Raw genomic sequence first — 20,402 nt, 5'->3', positions numbered from 1 at the left:
TGCTGCGTTTATCAGGATGCTGCCCCATCATAAGTCATTATTGTACATATGTACAGTAATTTTTCTAAATCATTGCATGGCACTTTATGCCTAGATACCTTGGTTATGTATTTCCTGACAATAAGGACAGTCTCTTTAAAAAAAAAAAAATGTGGTCATTTTTAACTCAATCGATTTAATATGGATATGATATTTTAATTCACTGTCCGTAGTCCAGTGTTGCTGATTGACCCAGGAAAGCCCTTGACTGATAGCATCTCTTCTTCCTCTGGTCTAGGATCCGTCCAGGATCGGGTATTTCATTGAATTGCCCTTTCAGTGACCGGTCGGAACACTCATTCTGATTTATCTCATTAGGAGAAAATTAGCCTAGAACATCCTGCTGGATTTGTAAATGTCTGGAACTCTTCTCCCACTTTATTAAAGAAGTGACTTTGTGGCTCTAGTGGTTGCACTTACGGATTAGATCCCGATCAGCTGTATTTCTAAATGCTCTTTTGCAGCCTCGTTGTCAGAATTCTTGAGAACACTGGGAATCGTAGAAGTAAAACTGGGTCCAGCAGCAAAAAGCAGCCTAATGCAGGAACTTAGACGTTCCTATGACCATTGTCACCTTGTAAACTTCCGTGCCCGTGTCCTTGAAACAATATTCTGTTTCGTAAAAAGAATACCAGTGCCAAATCAAACAAAGTCGGACCATGCCTCCTAGGATAGCAGGACCTGGGTGAGATGCTTTTCCAGTTAAATAACAACAGTCTCATTCAGGGGCAACTCCCTCTTCCCATAGATTAACCTTTCCCCCAGGTTTTTGCGTCGAGATGTTTATATTTAAGGTGTTCTTTTTGCTTGGTTTGGTTTTGTTTTTTTCCTGAGGAGGGTCTCCTCTTTCCAAATTGCTATTCTCACAGGTACAACCAGGTAAAATCCCATTACAAAGAGAGGTTCTGTTTCATAAAAAAACCATCCCAGGGACTCAGAGAGGCCTCTAGAAACTCTCCCTGTTTGATCTGATCACTGTGAGTTCTGGGCAGCCGATGATCCTGTATAATAAGGTCTTAATGTGGTCTTCATCCTTTCCCACTGAATTGTTCATGAGGATGAGAGTGGGGATACAATCACCTAGCTCTGGGGCATGCCCTATAAAAGGGTGTGCAGGACCTCCCTTACTCCCGCCTGCCTTCAGCAGACGTGCCCAAGATCCTGAGTGCCTTAGAGACCATCTGCACTCTGAAACTGGGGTCTTGGTTCCCATCTTTGTCACCAATGGCAGCCTCTTCTCTGTTAGGCCCCACTCACCCCTCTCTACCTACTGTGGACTTCGGGTTTTTTAAAGTTGAACTCTAGAAAACTGCAATCCCACTTTCACAGAATGCTAGTGTTGGAAACAGTGGGTGAGACACTATGTAGCCAGGAGGATCGAGGAGTGAACGTGCTGTGGTACCTTGTGGGCTTCCTTCCTTTCTGAAGTCATCGCAGTGTTGCATCTGGTAGGTTGGGACTGTACTGTGGTTCCCTATAATAGGTCTCCAGCAGCAACAGAATTAGAAGTCCCTTCAGACTTTTTAGACACAAGAGGGGCGCCTGGGTGGCTCAGTGGGTTAAGCCGCTGCCTTCGGCTCAGGTCATCATCTCAGGGTCCTGGGATGGAGTCCTGCTTCGGGCTCTCTGCTCAGCAGGGATCCTGCTTCCTCATCTCTCTCTCTCTCTGCCTGCCTCTCTGCCTACTTGTGATCTCTCTCTGTCAAATAAATAAATAAAATCTTAAAAAAAAAAAATTTTTTAGACACAAGAGCCTGTGTGAGAGTTCATTACCGGGTCCGAGTGTCATCAAGATGTATGTCTCTTGTTAACGCTCCATTGCCATGTTTCTGTCACTTTTTTTTTTGTATTTTTTTTTTTTAAGATTTTATTTATTTATTTGACAGAGAACACAAGTAGGCAGAGAGGCAGGCAGAGAGAGAGAGAGAGAGAGAGAGAGAGAAGCAGACTCTGCACTGAGCAGAGAGCCCGACGCGGGGCTCGATCCCAGGACCCTGGGATCACGACCCGTGCCGAAGGCAGAGGCTTTAATCTGCTGAGCCACCCAGGCGCCCCTGTTTCTGTCACTTTTAAAAAACTTTAGTTCTTTCTGTAGTAGAGCCCAACACAATGAGGCAAGTGGTGCATCCAGAATAGTCCATCTGAAGTTAAGAATGAGTGTGGATTCACATTAACCGGGAGGTTACATGGGAAACAGTAGTTTTTGTTTTGTTTGTTTTGTCACAAAAGGCACCAAAGTGAAGATAGTGAAATTTGGTCTGTACTTAACCGGCCATATGTTGCAATGCAAGAAGCTCAAACGATCTCGAAATAGTCATGCCATTCGCTTCCTGGTAACCACAGAAGATATAGAACTGTGGTCCAGGCCCCCTTGAGAACAGGGATCCTGAGGATGGCCATCAACTTCTGCGCTGTCTTCACTGCTCCTTTATGGGCCGTTTCTATTTTCCTTTCCTTCCCTTTTCCCTCCTCTCTCTCCCTTTCCTATCTGTCTCTCTTCTTCCTTCCTTTATTCCCTGTTCTCTTCCACTATTTGCAGAAGGTTGAAGTTGGCTTCCCGGCCAACCGGTTGGCCTAGGGCTTCAGAGGGCAAGTTTGAAAGACAGGTTGAGGAGTAGAAATCCTGCTGAAAATGCTCGTGCCGATGAGAAGAACATATCCAGTGAGGAGGGCCCTGCCAAGTGACCAAAGGAGCAAGAGATGGACAGTATTTCTCCCTGATCATTTTTTATTTTTCTCTCATACTTAAGGCTATGAAGAGAAAATAAAATGAGAGAAACAGGAATTGGATTTATCTCGTTGGCACTGAGCTTAGCTCCTGATTAGCGCATTCTTCCTCCCGTGTCTTGGGGAGATAGGAAGCCTTTGGCAGGGGCAGTGACCCTTCGGGTGTAGCTACTTTAAGTACGGGACATATAAGGACCGCAAAAGCCATAGTACAAGGAGCTGACAACGTTCTTTCTGTAGTTGACTGTTTTGTAAACCCAGTAACCAAAGGGTAAAGGGCTCTTTCTGTAGAACTAGATTCTAAGATGCTGTTTTGTAATTCCCGTAGCTCTTAATGTCACTGCTGACTTGTGTGTGTGTATGTGGTTTGTCTCCCCACATTGCTTTGAAGTCCTTAGAAAGCAGGCAACTGGGTTTTACTGTGTGACCCCATGCCTGGTTAGTAGCACAGGGTCCTGGGAAGGGTGGTCTAGAGCCCAGCTGGCCCATATGGGAGCCACCTGCCCTGTGTAATTTAAAGGTGAAATGAATGAAAATAAAAAAAATTCAATACCTCAGTTGTCCCTGCTCCAGTTCAAAGGCTCGATGGCTGCATGTGGCTAGTAATGACCGTATTGGACAGGACAGATAGAAAACATTTCCATCATAGAAAGTTCTGCCCATGAGCTAATTAATCCACTTAATCCTTTTCAAGGTTGGTTGGTTTTCAACCCATTGAACTATTGGATTTTTTCCTTTTGAGTTGTGATAATATTTGGTATTAGGGATTTAACATAAAGATCTGAAGGTGGGTTCTTGATACAAGATTGCCACAGATACCAAGAATTAGTATTCAGAGCTAAAGGAGGCTTCCATGATAGCTGTGCTTTAAAATATGCAAAAAAATTCTGGTATTCCTCCATCTGATTCGCTTCTTCAAAGTGGAAACTTTGACCGTGGACACTGGGGAGCTGGGAGATGTGAGGAGGGAGAAAACTGCTAATTTGCGAATGCTTCCGTGCTTGTGTACTTTCTACTTATACCAACCAGAGGGCTTGGTCTGGTGGGGAGAGTGCAGAGAGTCCTGTGGTTGGGTCTGAGGCGAGAGATAAGGGGGCCTGGGAGGGAAAGCAGTCTCACGAACTAGAAACGACAGCAATAAAGCTGGCTCGGTTCTCAAATTCTGGATTTTCCATTCCCTGTTCCTTTCAGTGAAAACCTTATACTTCTCTGGGCCTCTGTTTAGAAGGTTGGGAAAAAAAGGTGTTACCATAAGCGCTGAAGAGCAAAGACTCTGGAATCTGGTTCCACTTACTAGCTACGTGATCCAGGTCCCATTAGTTAACTCCCTGTGCCTCATTTTCCTTATGGGTAAAATGGGAGTCGTAATAGTGCCTGGTTTGTTGTGAGAGTGAACTGAGTGTGTGCCCAGCGCGCAGTACGTTGCCGGCAGTGGGGCCAATTGTCTGCAAGTAGTAGTTGTGATGAGGGCGGTTGATGATGGTAGAGACGACTCATGAGCCCCACTGTCCCCTCCGGTAATCTCTCCGTTGGTTTCCTGATTCACCCCCAGAAAGGATGACCGTGAAAAAGGCTGAAGTATTTGCCTTTATCATGAGCGCAGCTGTACTTAAGGAAGCAGACTAGTTCGTCCTGGAGAGCTTCTTGAGTTCTAGCCATAAGTGTTCCTTTGTATATTTATATTAATTAATATTAATATTATTTATTTATTTAATTATTTAATATATTTCTATTAGACTGTTACCCAGTCTGCAGACCGCTGAAGGGATGAGTTACAAAACAGGACCATGAGATACAGGTGGGAGTGAGGAAAACGCGGCAGTTATCCTGTATTTTGCTTAAAAATAGCTCCATTTCTCCTTCGTGCCCTTCTGAAAAAAGACTAGTTTTTACCAGGACATCTCGGTCTTACCTCACGGGTCTGCCACCCACAGAGGTACCATGCACTTGCTACAACATGTCTCTCAGGCACACCAGAGCCGTGGAGAGAGAAAGAGTCGTTTGGGGAGTGGTCTGCCCCCCCCTTCATCTGCTTGCTCAGGGAACCGATAGACTTTGAGTGGAGAGAGTGGAGAGAGGGGCAGGAGACAGATGCAACCCGCTGTAGACTCCAGCGCACACCTGTTGTCCTCAAAGAGAAACCAAGAGAGTGAATGGCTTGTGAATATCCTGGTTCAGTGACTGACTAGTGCTGTGGAGGAGAGTTGGAAGGGAGGCATGCTGATTGCCACATAGGGTCAGGACATCCCAGATGCCATCCTTTTTTTTTTTTTTGAATTTTTTATATAAACATATAATGTATTATTGGCCCCAGGGGTACAGGTCTGTGAATCGCCAGGTTTACACACTTCACAGCACTCACCATAGCACATACCCTCCTCAATGTCCATAACCCCATCCTCCTCTCCCAACTCCACCTCTCCCCACGCCCCCCTCAGTTTGCTTTGTGACATTAAGAGTCTCTTATGGTTTGTCTCCCTCCCGATCCCATCTTGTTTCATTTATTCTTTTCCTACCCCCACAAAACCCCCATGTTGCATCACCATTTCTTCATATCAGAGAGATCATATGATAATTGTCTTTCTCTGATTGACTTATTTCGCTAAGCATGATACCCTCTATTCCATCTATGTCGTCGCAAATGGCAAGATTTCATTTCTATTGATGGCTGCATAGTATTCCATTGTGTATATATCTATATACCACATCTTCTTTATCCATTCACCAGATGCCATCCTTTAAGGATGAGCTGGCTGAGTGGAGCCATGGGCTAGTTCTCTCGAGTCTGGACTGCAGCCCACAGGAGGAGCCGTGGCAGCAGAAATGACATTGGCCTGTGAGACCTGAAGTCCAGATCTGGTTCTTCTCAAATGCTGCATGATTCCCAGCAGAAGACTAGCTCTGTTTGATTCTCAACTTTGTTTGTAAAATAAAAGAACTTGAACCCTTCACCACAGGGTCGCCTGATTTTGATCTATGTGGCCATTTTGCTGTGACTGAGTGCACTGCCGTCCCATCGAAGTCTGTCCAGGGAAACACTTCCCTGACTGATCCTGCGGGTGCCGGGGAGTAGAGTGCAGGGACTGCAGGGCAGAGATAAGAGGCCAGGTTTAGCCCCACACCAACGCCCGATGCCGAAGATAGGCCTGTGTGCTCACTGCCGCATTGGAGAGCTTGCCTTCCTGCTTGCACGAGAGTAAGGTCGGGGCAGCGAAAATTTCCACTTAAGCCAGGACGCACAATTGGGGAGGCCCAAGAGAATGTGCAGTTAACAGTGCGAGCTTTCAGGGAGAGTGTGAGACATTTTGGTAGCATGGTAGAGACTAAGCAGCGGTTAGAAAACTACTTCTGGGTCTTTCAGTTTCTTCAACTGTGTCACCTCCATTGCAGTGGAGAAGCTGTGTCCAGGGCTCTCGTGCATTTCTGAATTTTTAGGCAGAGGGAGACCTTGGTGGTCTCCTATGGGCCAGGAAACCCCAGCCACAGCAGAGTTCCCGAGAATAGCTTTGCACTGGTCACAAGGAGGGTACACTTGTACCTGAATCTCAGGGAAGAACAGTGCCTTGCCCAGGGTTATGTGGCCATAATTTAACTCCTGGGACGGTGATTTTTATATTTTCCATGTTGCCTCTCTGCTCAGAGGACTATAGGGTTCTGCCCAGTACAAAGGCTGTTGTGGTTTGAAAGCATTTTCTCCAGTTTCTTGAATGACAAAATGGAGAGGCTGTTTGCTTGTGAGGCTACTGAAGGCTGTGGCTGTGGGACCTGAGAACTTAGTTAGCCGTTTGGCCTCAGGGACTCAGGAGTGAATGAGGGAGAGAAAGATGAAGGCATGTTTCGGAGGGGGACATCTTCTGGCTTGTTTCTCCCTGGATTGCCTTCATGGGAATGCTAATGGCCCCTAGGTGGTCATTCAGTGGGGGCTGGAGGTGGTGGTGATGTTTAGCTTAATTAATCATCTTAATTGGGTAATTTCAGACTTGGAGAAGTGAAGAAGCTGATGGCTGGAGATGAATTAGATCTGGGCTACAGGTGAAAGTAAAGAAATGCTTAAAGCTCTTCAAGTCTATGTGGAACATTCCCACCTTGACCTTGAAGAGGCAGAATCATCCCCCACTTCATTTATCCTTTCTTTACACCCTCTTAGCCGGTCTTTTAGGCACTTGAGCACCTTCCTGGTTGCTCTTGACATTCTCTGACTTGAACTCAAGTTTTACTTGTCCAGAATTGCTCTCTAAGGAAATTGCTCCAAGGGAATCTGTGTAAAGCCTTATTATTGACACACTGGTTTGGGGGAAGAGGGAGAAATAATACTTCATGGTTATTGAATGCTTAGTGTGTGCCAGGCACTATTCTGTGGTTATAGGTAGTTTCTTATTTAATTCCTAGAACAACCTTCTAATGTCAGGATCATGCCCATTTTACATATTAAGAATGTAGAAGGCACAAAAGGGTTGCATGACCTGACAAAGATCATACCTCAAGTCCATCATGAGCCAGGACTGGCACTCAGGCAGTTGGCCTTGAATTCCGAGCTGGTTAACGAGTGTGCAACAGCGCTGCTGACTTGTGTCCCTCCAGTGTTTGGAGGAGGAGGGGTGTGGTGTGGGCAGACATTTGAAGCCTAGACTATTGCAAATATATTGTTGTAACTCATTTGTCCATTATTTCCATTTTCTCCTTTTCTATGATGCCATGAAGGGAAGTAGGAGTTGGCGAAAGACATATTCAAAAGATGTATGTTCAAAGAAGCAACCAAAACTCAGGAAAGATGGGGTTGGTAACGCGGTGCTTTGCCTGGGGAGGTAGCATGGTGCTGTGAGGGATGAGGGCTGATGGGTTGGACTCTCCGATTTTGACCCTCGGCCCTCACTAGGCAACTATGCCAAGCTACTGATCCTCTCCTCAGTTTTTCTATCTGGAATGTGGACAGAACTCCCGTCTCATGGGGTTGTTTCTAAATATCAAATGAGATCATCTGTAATATTGATCAAGCTGCCAGCTCGGCTTTTTTTTTCCTTTCTCCCTTTCCTCAGAGGATAGTCAGGAAGTTGAGCTGTACTAAGCATTTATGCAGAGCTGATGTCAGGGTAAGACACAGTTGTATCTGATGTTCAACACAAGTAGAACTCCGTTAAGTGTGAGACTTAGTGAGTCATAGGGGCCGGGAAAAATGGCTTTGGAGAAAACATCTATACTAAGAACGTTGGCCATAATACACCTCAAGGCCTGACTGAGCAGCACAAGAAGAGCTTGAAGGGAACTGACAGTGTGGCACATGGCATCTGGTTCTCAGCATTCTTGAGGGTGAGACAAAAGGCTTTTGCTCACCCAGCCTGCCCTCATGGTGTGAGGAGCACTGCTGAGGTGATAGTGTGGCCTGGGGCCATTGAGGGTGGCGAGCACCCTATGCCCCGGGGGACAGGTGCAGTGAGCCACCGTTGACGGAGAGGGAAGCTGTGGAAAGGGATGGAGCTTGTGGGGCCTGGTGGTGCTCACTGGAGTGACGAAGGACTTGGATTCATTTATCTCTAACATCTTCCGTTCTGAAGTCCTATCCTTCAGTGTTGCAAAAACTGAATGGTGAAGTTAAACACAGTCCACAGCCAAACTGCTTCCATATCTCAGGCTTGAAACCCCAAGATGAAGTTCAAGTGTGGACTAGCTGGCTTGGGGGTTAAACCTCGTATTTGCATAAGTTGGTTGCATAACTTTATTTGTATAAGATGAGTATCCCAATCTGGTTGTAAAGACTGTTCTTTGGGGGAAACAGTGCTGCTTCAGAACCGGGAGTAATTTGCTTGTGTAAAGTTCAGGACGTAGTCCTTGGCGCGTGCTACCTTTTAGATCCGGAGAATTTCTGGTAATATATCTTTTGTTTCTTCCATCTTTTCCCCGATCCACAAGCCACTGCTCAAGCAGAGCTATATGTGACATTGTCCCACATTACCTAGCAAACAAGCAAAACCTATCCCTTCTCATCTGCATTGTATTTAGGTTTTACTCAAGAACAGCATTCTTGGTTCTGGTCCTTAGGAATTCCAATGATAGGTTTAGGAAATGTGTTTCCTTCCTTCCCAACCTGTGGTTCCTCCTTTAGGATGGGTCAGGTGCAGGAGAATTGGTTTTTATGGGGGTTGTGAAGGAAACCCTTTTCTTGGATTCCCAGCTCTGCAGCCTTCCTCCTCTTTCCAGGGAGGCAGTCTCATAGGGATGGCGTTTCTGGCACGAGTTTTTCCCCAAAGTTTCAGTGACTGGTTAGGGGACAGATGTCCAGTAACCAGAAGCTCTGCCTCATATGCCCCATTTGAACAGGATCAATATTCTCTTCCATCAGGTTTCAGGAATGACTTAAAACATTTCAACTGAATTATGAAAACTTCTCTATGCAGCATTCAGAGAAGAACAAATGAAGTGTGTTAGGAATTGGATAATAAGTACTTCTCCACTCCCTTTTTTTTCCCCCTAAAGTGACCCTTTGGGGTGTCTCTTAGTATTGACATAGGCAAGATCATGAAGTGATTCTGGGATGCAAAGATGACCTCTTACACTGTGATTATGAAATCTATTTTTCTAACCTTATAAGAAAGGTCTCTCTCTTGCTGCCATTAAATCTTGTTTACTTTTCTTCAACAAAGACTTATCTCACGCTGACTGAGCGCCATATCCTGCTCCAGGTATTTTCTAAATATTAACCTAATTTCCATAACTCTGGGAGGTAGGCCACTATCATTACCATTTTGCAGAAGGGGAAACTGAGGTGGAGGGAGTAACTTGCTCCAGGTCACGCAGCTAGGAAGTGGCAAAGCCAGGTTTTAAACTTGGACGCCAGTCTGACTCTAGATACTGCCCCGTGATTCTTACAGTCTGGATTTCCCATGAATCACCTGAGGCTGGAAATGGCTAGGTTTCTATGGCTGATTTTTTTATTTTTAATCACACGGCATTAAGAAAACGTTATTGCCTTTAGCAAAGCCCAGCTTGTTCTGAAGGAAACCAACTACAAAATTGTCATCAGTCAAGAGTTGTCCTTTGTAGAAGTCACACTGATTTCCTGCTTTTCGGTTTTTTCTTCGATTGCTTGAAAGGAGAAAATTCGAAAGCCAGATACCCAATGGGCTTATGGCTCCGAGGGTTCTTGTAATAAATAAAGGCTGTGACCAGTAAGTCAGAGGTGCTTTGCTAATCAGAGGTCGCATCTGTTGAACTTGGGTTTTCCCAGCCTCAGATAGCAGACAGCTGCAAGCAGAGAAACCTTCCTTTTTTTGCCTGAAGCCACCTTGTCAAAAATTCCAGACGTCACCTTACTGTTGGCCCACATTTCCCATGAGAACTTGAAGTGGAAACACCAGGAAGCTGGGCTGAAGGGAGTACAATGTCTCACTGAAGAGGCCACCGTGTCCTTTGCCCCCTCCCTAGGGGCTACCCTCCCACAGTGATTTTCCAGCGGCTGGAAGCGGCTTTTTTCCCCATGAACCCCTCACCCCACTGCCTTTTCCATCTTTGTGTCCAGTGATGCCACTTCCGGCAGACAGCACCTTTCTGTTTAACCTCTGAGGATGTCTGTCAGTTATACAGTGGACAGAACTGTTGCAGGGGAAAAGCTCCTCTTATCACTGTAGCCTAAAAAGCATCATCTCGTGCACAAAGTGGCCAGAGAGGGGCATTTGCCCTGTGGTGTCACAGCCTGCTGTCCACCCCAACCCCCCCAGGTTGGCCCACTGATAACGTCTTCCTCTAGGCTTTATGGAGAAGGTATTTAAATTTTAAATGCGTATTTTATTTTGTAATTTACCTAACTAGCAGCTTTTAAATTTAAGCTCTTTGGGGTATTGAAAGACAAATTAGCGTTTTCCCCACAGAGGACTAAAATACAAATAGAAACAAAAAAAATTCTTAAAAATGAGTGCCCTTGAATCAGCCTGATCAGGTGTTATGTAAGCAGTTTTTGCCGAGGAGGAGGAATTTCTAGATTTCTGTTGCTCGTTCTTCACGAATAACTGGTTGTTAACATCAAAGGCTGTGCACCGAATTTGACACATTAAGTGTGTTGATGTTATGTCGACTTTTAAAACGTAGTTGGGTTCAAGTTTATATGTTAAAAAAATAGTGACTTTTACTATGTTTTATCAGATCTAAGACACCACTGATGGTGACATACCATTTTTTTTATATTCCACTAAGGAAGAAAACCCACTGTGACCAAGCTATGAAAAGGCATTGATTCAAATACGCATTCAGATGTCTTAGAATCCGTGAAATATGGCAGGATCTTAGCCACGATGTTGCATCTTTTCTATAGAGTCTGACAACATGATTGTAACTGAACTGTTAGTTTAGTTTCCTGTGCTTGGCCTGTCGCCAGCATTCAACACACTTGATTCCCTTCTGCCCAGAACACTTCCTTCCCCTGGCCTCCAGGACACTGTTCTCTGGGGTCCTCCCACCTCTCTGGCTACTCCTTCTCCATCTCCTTGGCTGCCTCCTTCTCTTTCACAGGACCTGTAAGCAGTGGATGGCCCCAGGGCTGAGGACTTGCACCTCTTTTCTGCCTGCACATTCTCCTTCCTGTGGTGACCCAGACCTTTAAAGACCGTCCATCTGCTCCTTATTCCCAAGTGCATAGATCCAACCTGGTTCTCGTATCTGGATGCAACATGCAAATATCCTCTCACTTGTGTGACCAACCCGGATGTCTAGATGCTTGACAGCTAAGATGTCTAAACCAAATTCCAAACAACACTCCCACGTCAGTCACCCGTTGCAGAAAGAGGCCCCTCCAGCCTTCCAGTTCCTCAGGCCAGAACGTTAGAGAGAGCCTCCTTCCCTTTCTTTCACACCCCATAGTTAGCAAACCCGGTAGCAAATCCCATCAGCTCTTCCTTCAAAATATATGCAGAAGTTGACCATTTCCTATCATTTCCACTGTGGCCCCTCTGCCCCAAATGAAGTCAGTCCCCTCCCTTGGAGGATGTCTGTGGGCTCCTCCTCTGCCCGGGCACTTTCCATGTCTTCCTGACACAGCATCCAGAATGATCCTGTCCACATGGAAGTCAAATGATGTCCTTCAAAACTGAGACATTGAGACTTTGTTTAAAAGTCTCCAGTGACTTTTTGTTGCACCCGGAGTAGCAGCCTGAAGACCCAGAACAATCCATACTCCCATTTGTCTCTCAGCCTGTGACCCCGTCACCCTCCCCCTTGCCCACTGGCTTCCGCCACACCAGCCTCCCTACTCCTCCTTGTGCATGCCAACGCCCTTCCTTCCCCAGACCCGCTGTTCCCTCTGCCTAGGAGTCCATTGTCTCACATTCTTGCGTGACATGCTGTCTTACTTCAGCATGATTTAAATGTTTTTTAATTTAAATGTTACTTCAGCCAGGCCTCCTTTTAGCTCTGAGGGAGGAGGCCCCAATTCTAAAACGTCAGTCCTGCCTTCCCATCCCTGGTCTCTGATCTGTTTTTCCCTTTAGCATGCCTCACTCTCTATCACTGAGTATTTTATTACTTCCCGTGTCCCCCAGGACAAGGAAAGGCTTTGGTTTTGTTGTATGTCCCGCCATGCCCCCGGAGCCTAGAATAGTGTCGGTGTGGTCGCTGCTCTGTACATTTTTGTTAGATAAATAAATGAACAGCTTCAGACATAGACTAAGACCAGGAGATAGGAGCCATTTTCGACCTTGTTCTTCTTGTTTTCTTCCATGGGATGAAATAAAAGGTTATTGATTTTCCTCACGGCCTCAGTGATATCTGTTTTTTCCATCCGGAAAATTATATATAGTTTTGATAGAACTTGTATCGGTAGTTCGGTAAACAATGCATCATTAGCTTTATGAGATCTTTGCACTGTGGTTTTAGTAGCTTCTGGACTTCATCTGAGCTTATTATGATTGCCCATTGAACCTTCAATAAGATAGTGATTAATTCAGCTTCAGAAGTCAACTTTTGGGTTAAAATAAAGTCTAAGCAATTCCTCTAACATTTGTACTTCAACGAGGCAGACTATTTTTAACTTGGGGCATTCTGAGCTCCCAAGCACTGATAAAGCAGTTTCCTGTGTGATGCATTGGGAGTGATCCCTGTTGGTAGCCCATTTTTAAATCATCCTATGATATACTAGTTATTACAAAACACATGTGCATGTTTCGGGTTTGTTGCTCTTAGAAGCACTTATTGTGTAATCTGGCCAGACAGATCTTGGTCTAGACAGCTCCTCTCTGCAGGGGCAGAATCTGGAAGACTTTTCCTCTGGCGCCTGACATGGATGTGGTGGGCCACCCTGATGGGGGAGAGGGCACCGCCAGGGGAGAGACTCTTGCATAAGAACTGGTTCCTGTGCCAGGAAGCCCAGCTTCCACCCATCAGGGACCACATGAGATCTGGCATGGCTTCACGACAAGGGAGTGTTAGCCTGTGGCCCCCCCAGCTTCTCAATGGCTGCAGTTATAAAGATTAATGAGATGATAAAAGGTGGTTAGGGGATCAGGAAAGAGGGGAAGCTAACAAAAAAGGGATTCATCCATCCATGCATCCATCCATCCATCCTATTCCTAGTATGTGCTAGGTGCTGGAGATAATGGTAGTCAAAGTCAACATGGGGATTGGGCAGAGGGTGGTCAAAAAAGTCATCAATGAGGACATTGCCATTGTATTGGGAAGAATATCAATTCTAGGAAGGCTAAAGCCACACTTGTATTCAGATTTCGAACTTGACATTTGTTGCTGTGTATGTACTTTGAATGCGCTGCCCTGTAACTGCAGCTTAAAAGCCTGAGGCCCCAGCGTGTGCTGATTAACAGCAATGTCCAAGGGGCAGGAATTAGGGAGATGATAGAGGGGCGGGAATCTTGAGATCATGGTCTCCTGTTGTTTGTGGACCTCACAGGAGACTGCTGTGTGTACAGAAACCAGCATGGGGGTGACTGTGGCGTCAGCTGTCCTGGGAGGAGGTTGTGTATTAATTGCCTCGATGGGAATTTTCTCATTATTTGCCTATCTCTCTTTCTAGAAGAATAATGAGAACCAATGTTACATTTCAAGTATAGGAGATGCCATGGGAAATGTTCGAGTCTTTTAAATGATGAGAATTTGGGACCATCACAGAGTTTATAACCTCCTCACTCTCCCATGCACTCGTTCTGTGTGAAGCTGGGTGGAGTATGGACTGGGTGCTGTGTTGTGTGTTACAGACAGTCTTTCTTTGTTTCCTCTGGCTCTGTCATCCCTGGCCTTCGTCCCTCATCCAGTGAGGCTTTAATGTGGATTCTTAAGGAAGGCACTCCTTAAGATTTTGGATATTTATCTCTAAAAGGAAAGAGCTTTAATATCCTTTCTGATGATAAAGGTCAATTCAGGTTTTTATGAAAAGATGTGGAACTCTTTTTTTTTTTTTTTTTTTTTGTATACTGGAGCTGACATGGAGCTTAAAAAAAGAGAGACTCAAGTTAATGTTGTTACCCAGATGCTATCTAATTCAGGATTTTAGAATGCACAAGAAAAATGCCGTTTCATCCACAATAGCCTGGTCGATGACTTCATGCCTCTGTTCTTATGTTCTCTGATGGGGGTCTGGGCAGTGTCAGCAGTGAGTACTGATGGGACACCCTGCATGTCTTTTTCTTGGACTTTTGCCTTTCTCTGAATGGAGCCCTTCTGTGTGGTGGTACTTTTGACATGTACTGGTGAGGTTCCAGAAAGCGCAGGAAGCTAGGATTGTGGCTTTTGCCTTGATCATTCATACCTACCGTCCTGGCGCTGAAACCCAAGTCTCTGCAAAACTCCTCCCACCTTTTAGGTCCATCGCCCTGATGACTTGTCTGTGCAGAGATGGAGGGGATGGAGGAAGTGAAAGCGGTGTGTACTCAGGCTCTTGACTTACCGGTTTTACTAACTGATCCCATAAATCACCTTTCCTACCCTATGCGACGACAGGTGGTGATGTTCTTTTATCGATGTGGATGCCGAAACTTTAGAGGTCATGACTAACAGGTCATGGTATTTGAAACCCTATCTTGTGATGGCCAAGTTCATGATCTTTCCACGACCAGCACCTTACAATTCGAAAGCTCAATCCTGGGGCCAGGGCCACCTTCTTGCATGCAGCTCCTGGTGAGAATAGCGTCTCGTGAATGAGGGCTTGCTTGACTCCTTCTCGGAGCTCTAGGACCTGACATCACAGGAAAAGCAAAGTTAAGCTACACACCCCTGTCTGCATTTCGGTGGGGTGAGGGATGTGTTTTTTTTAACCTAAGAAAAAAGATATTTGGCTTCATTTTCAGCTAAAGTAGTCAGAGGGATTCAACACATCTGTCTCCAGTCTGGATGAAAACTTGGAACTCTCATGGGGCAGGTGATGGGGACACTCTGGCAGTCAGAGAGTTGGTCTCCATTTCCCTCACCCTCATGTCACAGTCATAATTGGGGCGAGAGCTTGCATTATCTTGTGTGTGTGTGTGTAAGGGTTTTTTTTTTTTTTTTTAACACAATGCTTTTCTAAATCTTTATGCCATTTGATAATTTAGCGATGGTCCCTTCAAGTTGAAAGTTTCAGGGGTTGGTGAACTATCATCTTGGTGAACCATCTCATATTGCAGGAGGAATTGCAAGAGACCTCCCTGTCCTCAAAACCTAATACGTTTACTGTTGCCCTTTACAGAAAAAGTTTGACCTCTCTTTTTCCCCCCTAAGGGTACCATGCTGTAATTTTAAAGAAAAGAAATAAACTTTTTAGCCCCAGGGAAAACTTTCCCAACATCTGCTTGGTCAGTAATAACAGGCCAGGAGGAAGCAGCATACAACACACCATATCCAACCCTAAGTGCGTTTATAATTCCAGCGTAATAAAGCTCCTCACTACACTACATGTACCACTAACAGAGATACCATTAACTAGCTAGCTGACCTTGAACCAATCATAAAGTAATAAGATAAAAGGAAGACCCATTTCCCCAGCATCCAGTTTAGCAAATAGAACCTTGTGACCCCCTTTGAAGTCCCTTCTGTTTCTTTACCCAGTAACCTCCGCCTCCCACCCCCAGCCCCCAGGTTACTATGTTAATTTGGTTTAATTATCTTCCTGCTTTTCTCTGTAGTTGTATTCTTTAGTTTTGCCTAAAACTTTTTTTCTGAACAAAGAACACTTTCAGAGCCCAACAAATTTTGTTTCATTGGCATTACTTCATTTTCTTGGGGATAAATTATTTCTGTATTAGAATTTTGTAAAGGTTATTAGTCCAGCAAACCCAGTAACCTGCAGTGACTGCTCAACAAATATTCTTGAAATACCTTGCAAGCTTTTCATTCCCCTTTGGTGGGTGGGGACAAGGAACAGCACACTCAGGGGCTCCTCCCCTGCTGCGTTGTTGGGACCCTGAGCCGTGCCAGAAGGCTGCTGTCTCTAGCCGTTCTCTCTGCCACCTTTGGATTTATCAACTGTGCCATGAGAGGGGGTGTGGAGAACAACACTGCCGGCCCCGGGGGCAGTTTCTGCGCATTGACTCCGTGTTTTCATAGTAAAAAAATAAGATGAGACCTGATTTGTGGGCCTTATATTTAGCTTCCAGTCAGTGTTGGTTGATGGAAGATCTCATTGTATCCATTCTTCGTGTTTTTCTTTTTTCCTCTTTTTTCTTTATTTTGTGGCTGAAAAGAAAGTATAAATACTGGGTTTTGGAAGAGGGATCTGTTGTTATGTTTGAGCCTTTTAAACTCTGTAATTACTCTATAAAGGCTGGGTATTTGCCTCAGAAATGCATTTAGTCTTAAGTTTTAGTGTTCAGTATATGGAACATTTATAATGATGGGGTACTTCTAAAAATAAATCAAGTCTATAGAAAATGTTAATCAGCTCATCCCCAGGGACTGTAGTGAGTATGTCCATTGTACACATGAGGAAATGGACATGACAGTTAGTGGTTTGCCCAAAGCCACACTATCACTGGCATTATGAAGATTTAAGCAAAGGTCCCATGTACAAGAAAATGCAGTCATGTTTTCATGTAAGGCACTGTGGGCCTTCGTCAAGTTAACCCAAATTAAGATTCAGGGACTAACATGCCTTTCGGTATTTGGAAGAACCTACCACATCAGTCACAAATTGCTACTTTGCTCCTTAACGTTACCTGAAGGGTTTCAAGTAAGACATGGCATTTTTATTTTTTTATTTTTATTTTTTTTAAGAGGAGCCTGTTACTTGAAATCAAAAGCTCTGTATCTGGCCAAACATTGCCCTGAAAATTGAAAAGCAGCTAGTTCAAGTGTATTTAACACTGTCAGAGAAAATCATGTGAAAAGTGTACCAGTGCTTCCCTCTGTGGCATTCTACTCTTAGAGTTGACAAGGAAGCAGCCTTCTCCTAGGAACTTAGTTTTTGAAAGCCATTTGTGGGTGGTTGATTTAGGATGTGTATACACTCTTGGAGGTCATCCACCTTTACAGGTTGGCATCGCAGAGTGACGATTTATGTTGAGGAAACACCAGGTCCTCCATTTCCAAAGAAACTTCTGAAATTAGCCTTGCTCTTTTCTTAGGCAAAAATCGAGAGCTGATTTTCTAGATATTTTCACCAACAACTGATGGGAGCAAAAAAAAGATTGTTCTCCCCTGGCTCCCCTCTAGTTAATTGAAAAATTTAGTTCTCTATAAAAGAAAGCTTTTCTTTATTCTCTTTTCTCCCCCATTCCCCCACTTCACTTGGAAACTTGACTCTTTTTTTTTTTTTTAAATTGTTAGTGTTTTAAAGACATTGTTAACTATTATAACTCTGGTATCTGGGCATGTGGGTATGGCTTCATTAAAAGACGTGGTATTGGCTGAGAGGACTCACCACGCCCCCCACCCTGTCAATTGGTAAACTGCCAGATCCCGGGGCACCTGGGTAGCTCAGTGGGTTGGGGCCTCTGCCTTAGGCTCAGGTCATGATCCCAGGGTCCTGGGATTGAGTCCTGCATCGGGCTCTCTGCTTGGCTGGGAGCCTGTTTCCCTTCTTCTCTCTCTGCCTGTCTCTCTGCCTACTTGTGATCTCTGTCTGTAAAAAAATAAATAAAATCTTAAAAAAAAAAACAAAAAACTGCCAGATCCCATGCCGTGAGGTTCTCTATGACCGCATGTATCAGTTTGGGCAAAGCCAGTGTCCAATGCCCAGAGAAGGTGCTGTGAAGAGGAGGACACTACAGCGTGCCGCTCAGGGAAAGCCATACCTCACAGAGGGTCTGTGCCAAGGGTTCCTGTTGAGCTTGCAGCTTCGGGATTGGATTTGGCATTGCACACTGCACTCCTCAGATCTGAGTACTGCAGACCCACACTGACCCAGTTTACAAGTGACAGTTACAAGAGCTCCCAAAAGTTGTTGGTGAAAATATCTAGAAAATCAGCTCTCGATGGCAGAATGACAGTACACTGCCCAGTGGGTTGGGTTGCATTTCCACCCAGCTCCCTTTGTGATATTGGGCAAATCACTAGTTTTCTAGGTGTTATGTCTTTTCTGTGCACTTGGAACGTTAATAAAGATGTTCCAAGAGCCAATGCCTTAACATAAAACCCGGGAGACTCTCATGATTGTTACTATACTGTCATTTGGGTTACTGTCTCCATTATAACTGTACAGGTCAGCTTATGAGACTGAATAATAGATCAGAAAGTTGCTTGTTGAGCATAGGATTGGAGCACCAGGAGCCAGAAGTCCTGCAGGAGTGCCTCCCTGGGGCTGGAATGGCTGGTTACTGTCGGTTGACGTAAGGGACGTTATTGCTAGAATCTGAAGACCCTTTACGTAACTAGACAATGTTGGATCAACTTCATGTCAGTTTTAACTTGTGGTTTACTTTTTCCTTAATTTCATGAAGTCACCACTTTTTTGGTTATGGGGTTACTCTTGTTTTTAGCAGTAACAAAGGAATCACTGATTATTTCGTTCGGGTTTGGCTTTCCAAGCAGCTTTTTCGGGGGCTGTATATTGTCTTTCCAGGATTAGTCCTTCTTCTCACTCTGCATTCAGGAAGTGAACTTTGCAGCAGGGAACCCAGTTAGTCCCCAGGAGGGGCTTCGGATGCTGAGTGCTTAGAGAAGGCAGTCCGTTCCCTTTGACCAATAACAATGGGAGAACGTGCTTCTTTTTTGAGTCCATTAGAACAGAATAGCTTTATATATAATGACCTTCCCTCCCGTGCCTGGATTTGTCTTGAATTTTATTTTCTTTCTGGTTTAGGGATTGACATCCTGAAACTCGTCGCAGCCCAGGTCGGAAGCCAGTGGAAGGACATCTACCAGTTTCTGTGCAACGCCAGTGAGAGAGAAGTGGCTGCTTTCTCCAACGGGTACACAGCTGACCATGAGCGGGCCTATGCCGCCCTACAGCACTGGACCATCCGGGGGCCCGAGGCCAGCCTTGCCCAGCTCATCAGCGCCCTACGCCAGCACCGGCGTAACGACGTGGTGGAGAAGATTCGGGGACTGATGGAAGATACCGCCCAGGTATTGTACCTGGGTTGTTGGTCTTCCCAACTAACCTTTCACTCCTTGATACATAATAAGGAAAAATACAGGTATCAGGTCTTTTGGTTCACATACATTTCTCTTCGAGGGCTGTGGTTCTCAGTGGTTGTCCATTACAATCATCTAGGAACTTTATTTATTTTTTTAAACTGGGATTTGTTTAAAGATTTTACTTATTTATTTGAGGGAGTGAGAGAGAGAAAAAGAGAGAGAGAGAGAGAGAGGGTGCATAGTTGATGGGAGGGGTAGAGAGAGAGAGGGAGATGCAGACTCTCCTGATGTGGGGTTCCATCCCAGTTCCCCTGGGATCATGACCTGAGCAGAAGGTAGACACTTAACTGGCTGAGTCAGCCAGGCGCCCCCATCTAGAATCTTTAAAAGAAAATTCTGATACTTGGTCCCTACTGTAGACTAGTCAGATCAGAATCTCTAGGGGAAGGACCACAAATCACCATTTGAAAAAGTTCCCGAAATAATGCTGATGTGCAAAGTTGAGAATCACCGTGTTTGGGGTACGTTCAAGCATCAGACTGTATGGCCAGATCTGCATCTTGTTATCTCATGTACAGTCTCATTTTGCGTAACACATCTTGGAACACATCTAAGAAGGAAGATTTTTATTTTTATCTTTTTTCCTATTCTCACCCCCTCCCCTGCTCCCCGGCCAATGCCCCCAGGATACTTCTTGTGATGTCATTTAGGGATACTCAGTCTTACCTTCTGAGGATGCTGGTGGTGCTGACAGCAGAGGGTAACAGGATTGATCGGTCCTTCTTCTTAGGCTTGTTCATTCTGCACATCACATGGGAAGTGACGGCCCCAGGAGGGGGATTTACTAATAGGGGTAACTTAAGTAAATGGTCACTTAGCTTTGGCTTTGGAACCTGACAGAACTGGATTTGAATCCTGGCTCTGACACTGATGATCTAGTTTACCAAGGGCAAGTTACTTAACTTTCTTTGCTTCCGTTTTCTCATGTGTAAGCCAACCTTATAGGCTAATTAAGATTAGGTTACGTGGGATGCCTGATGCACTGAAGGTGTTTTTTAAATGGTAGTTATGATCACAACATAACTGGTTTTTCTTAGCCTTTCCTTAACCTGGTATGCATCCCTGAAAGGCCATCCATTAAGTACAAGTTTGGG

General features: G+C 44.9%; 1 protein-coding gene across 1 annotated transcript in view; it reads left to right on the top strand.

Annotated features, from left to right (window-relative positions):
• Positions 1 to 20,402, top strand: part of TNFRSF21 (TNF receptor superfamily member 21) — a 66,335-nt gene that overhangs the window by 25,031 nt on the left and 20,902 nt on the right. Inside the window, exon 4 of the mRNA XM_059178195.1 lies at positions 18,971 to 19,236. Within this exon, the coding sequence (XP_059034178.1) occupies positions 18,971 to 19,236 (266 nt within the window). The remainder of the gene's footprint in view (positions 1 to 18,970; positions 19,237 to 20,402) is intronic.

This window comes from Mustela lutreola, chromosome 6 (genome assembly GCF_030435805.1).
Source record: "Mustela lutreola isolate mMusLut2 chromosome 6, mMusLut2.pri, whole genome shotgun sequence".
NCBI classification, from domain to species: Eukaryota; Metazoa; Chordata; class Mammalia; order Carnivora; family Mustelidae; genus Mustela; species Mustela lutreola.
Note: the sequence above shows the minus strand (reverse complement) of the source record. Positions and strands in the feature narration are given on the sequence as shown.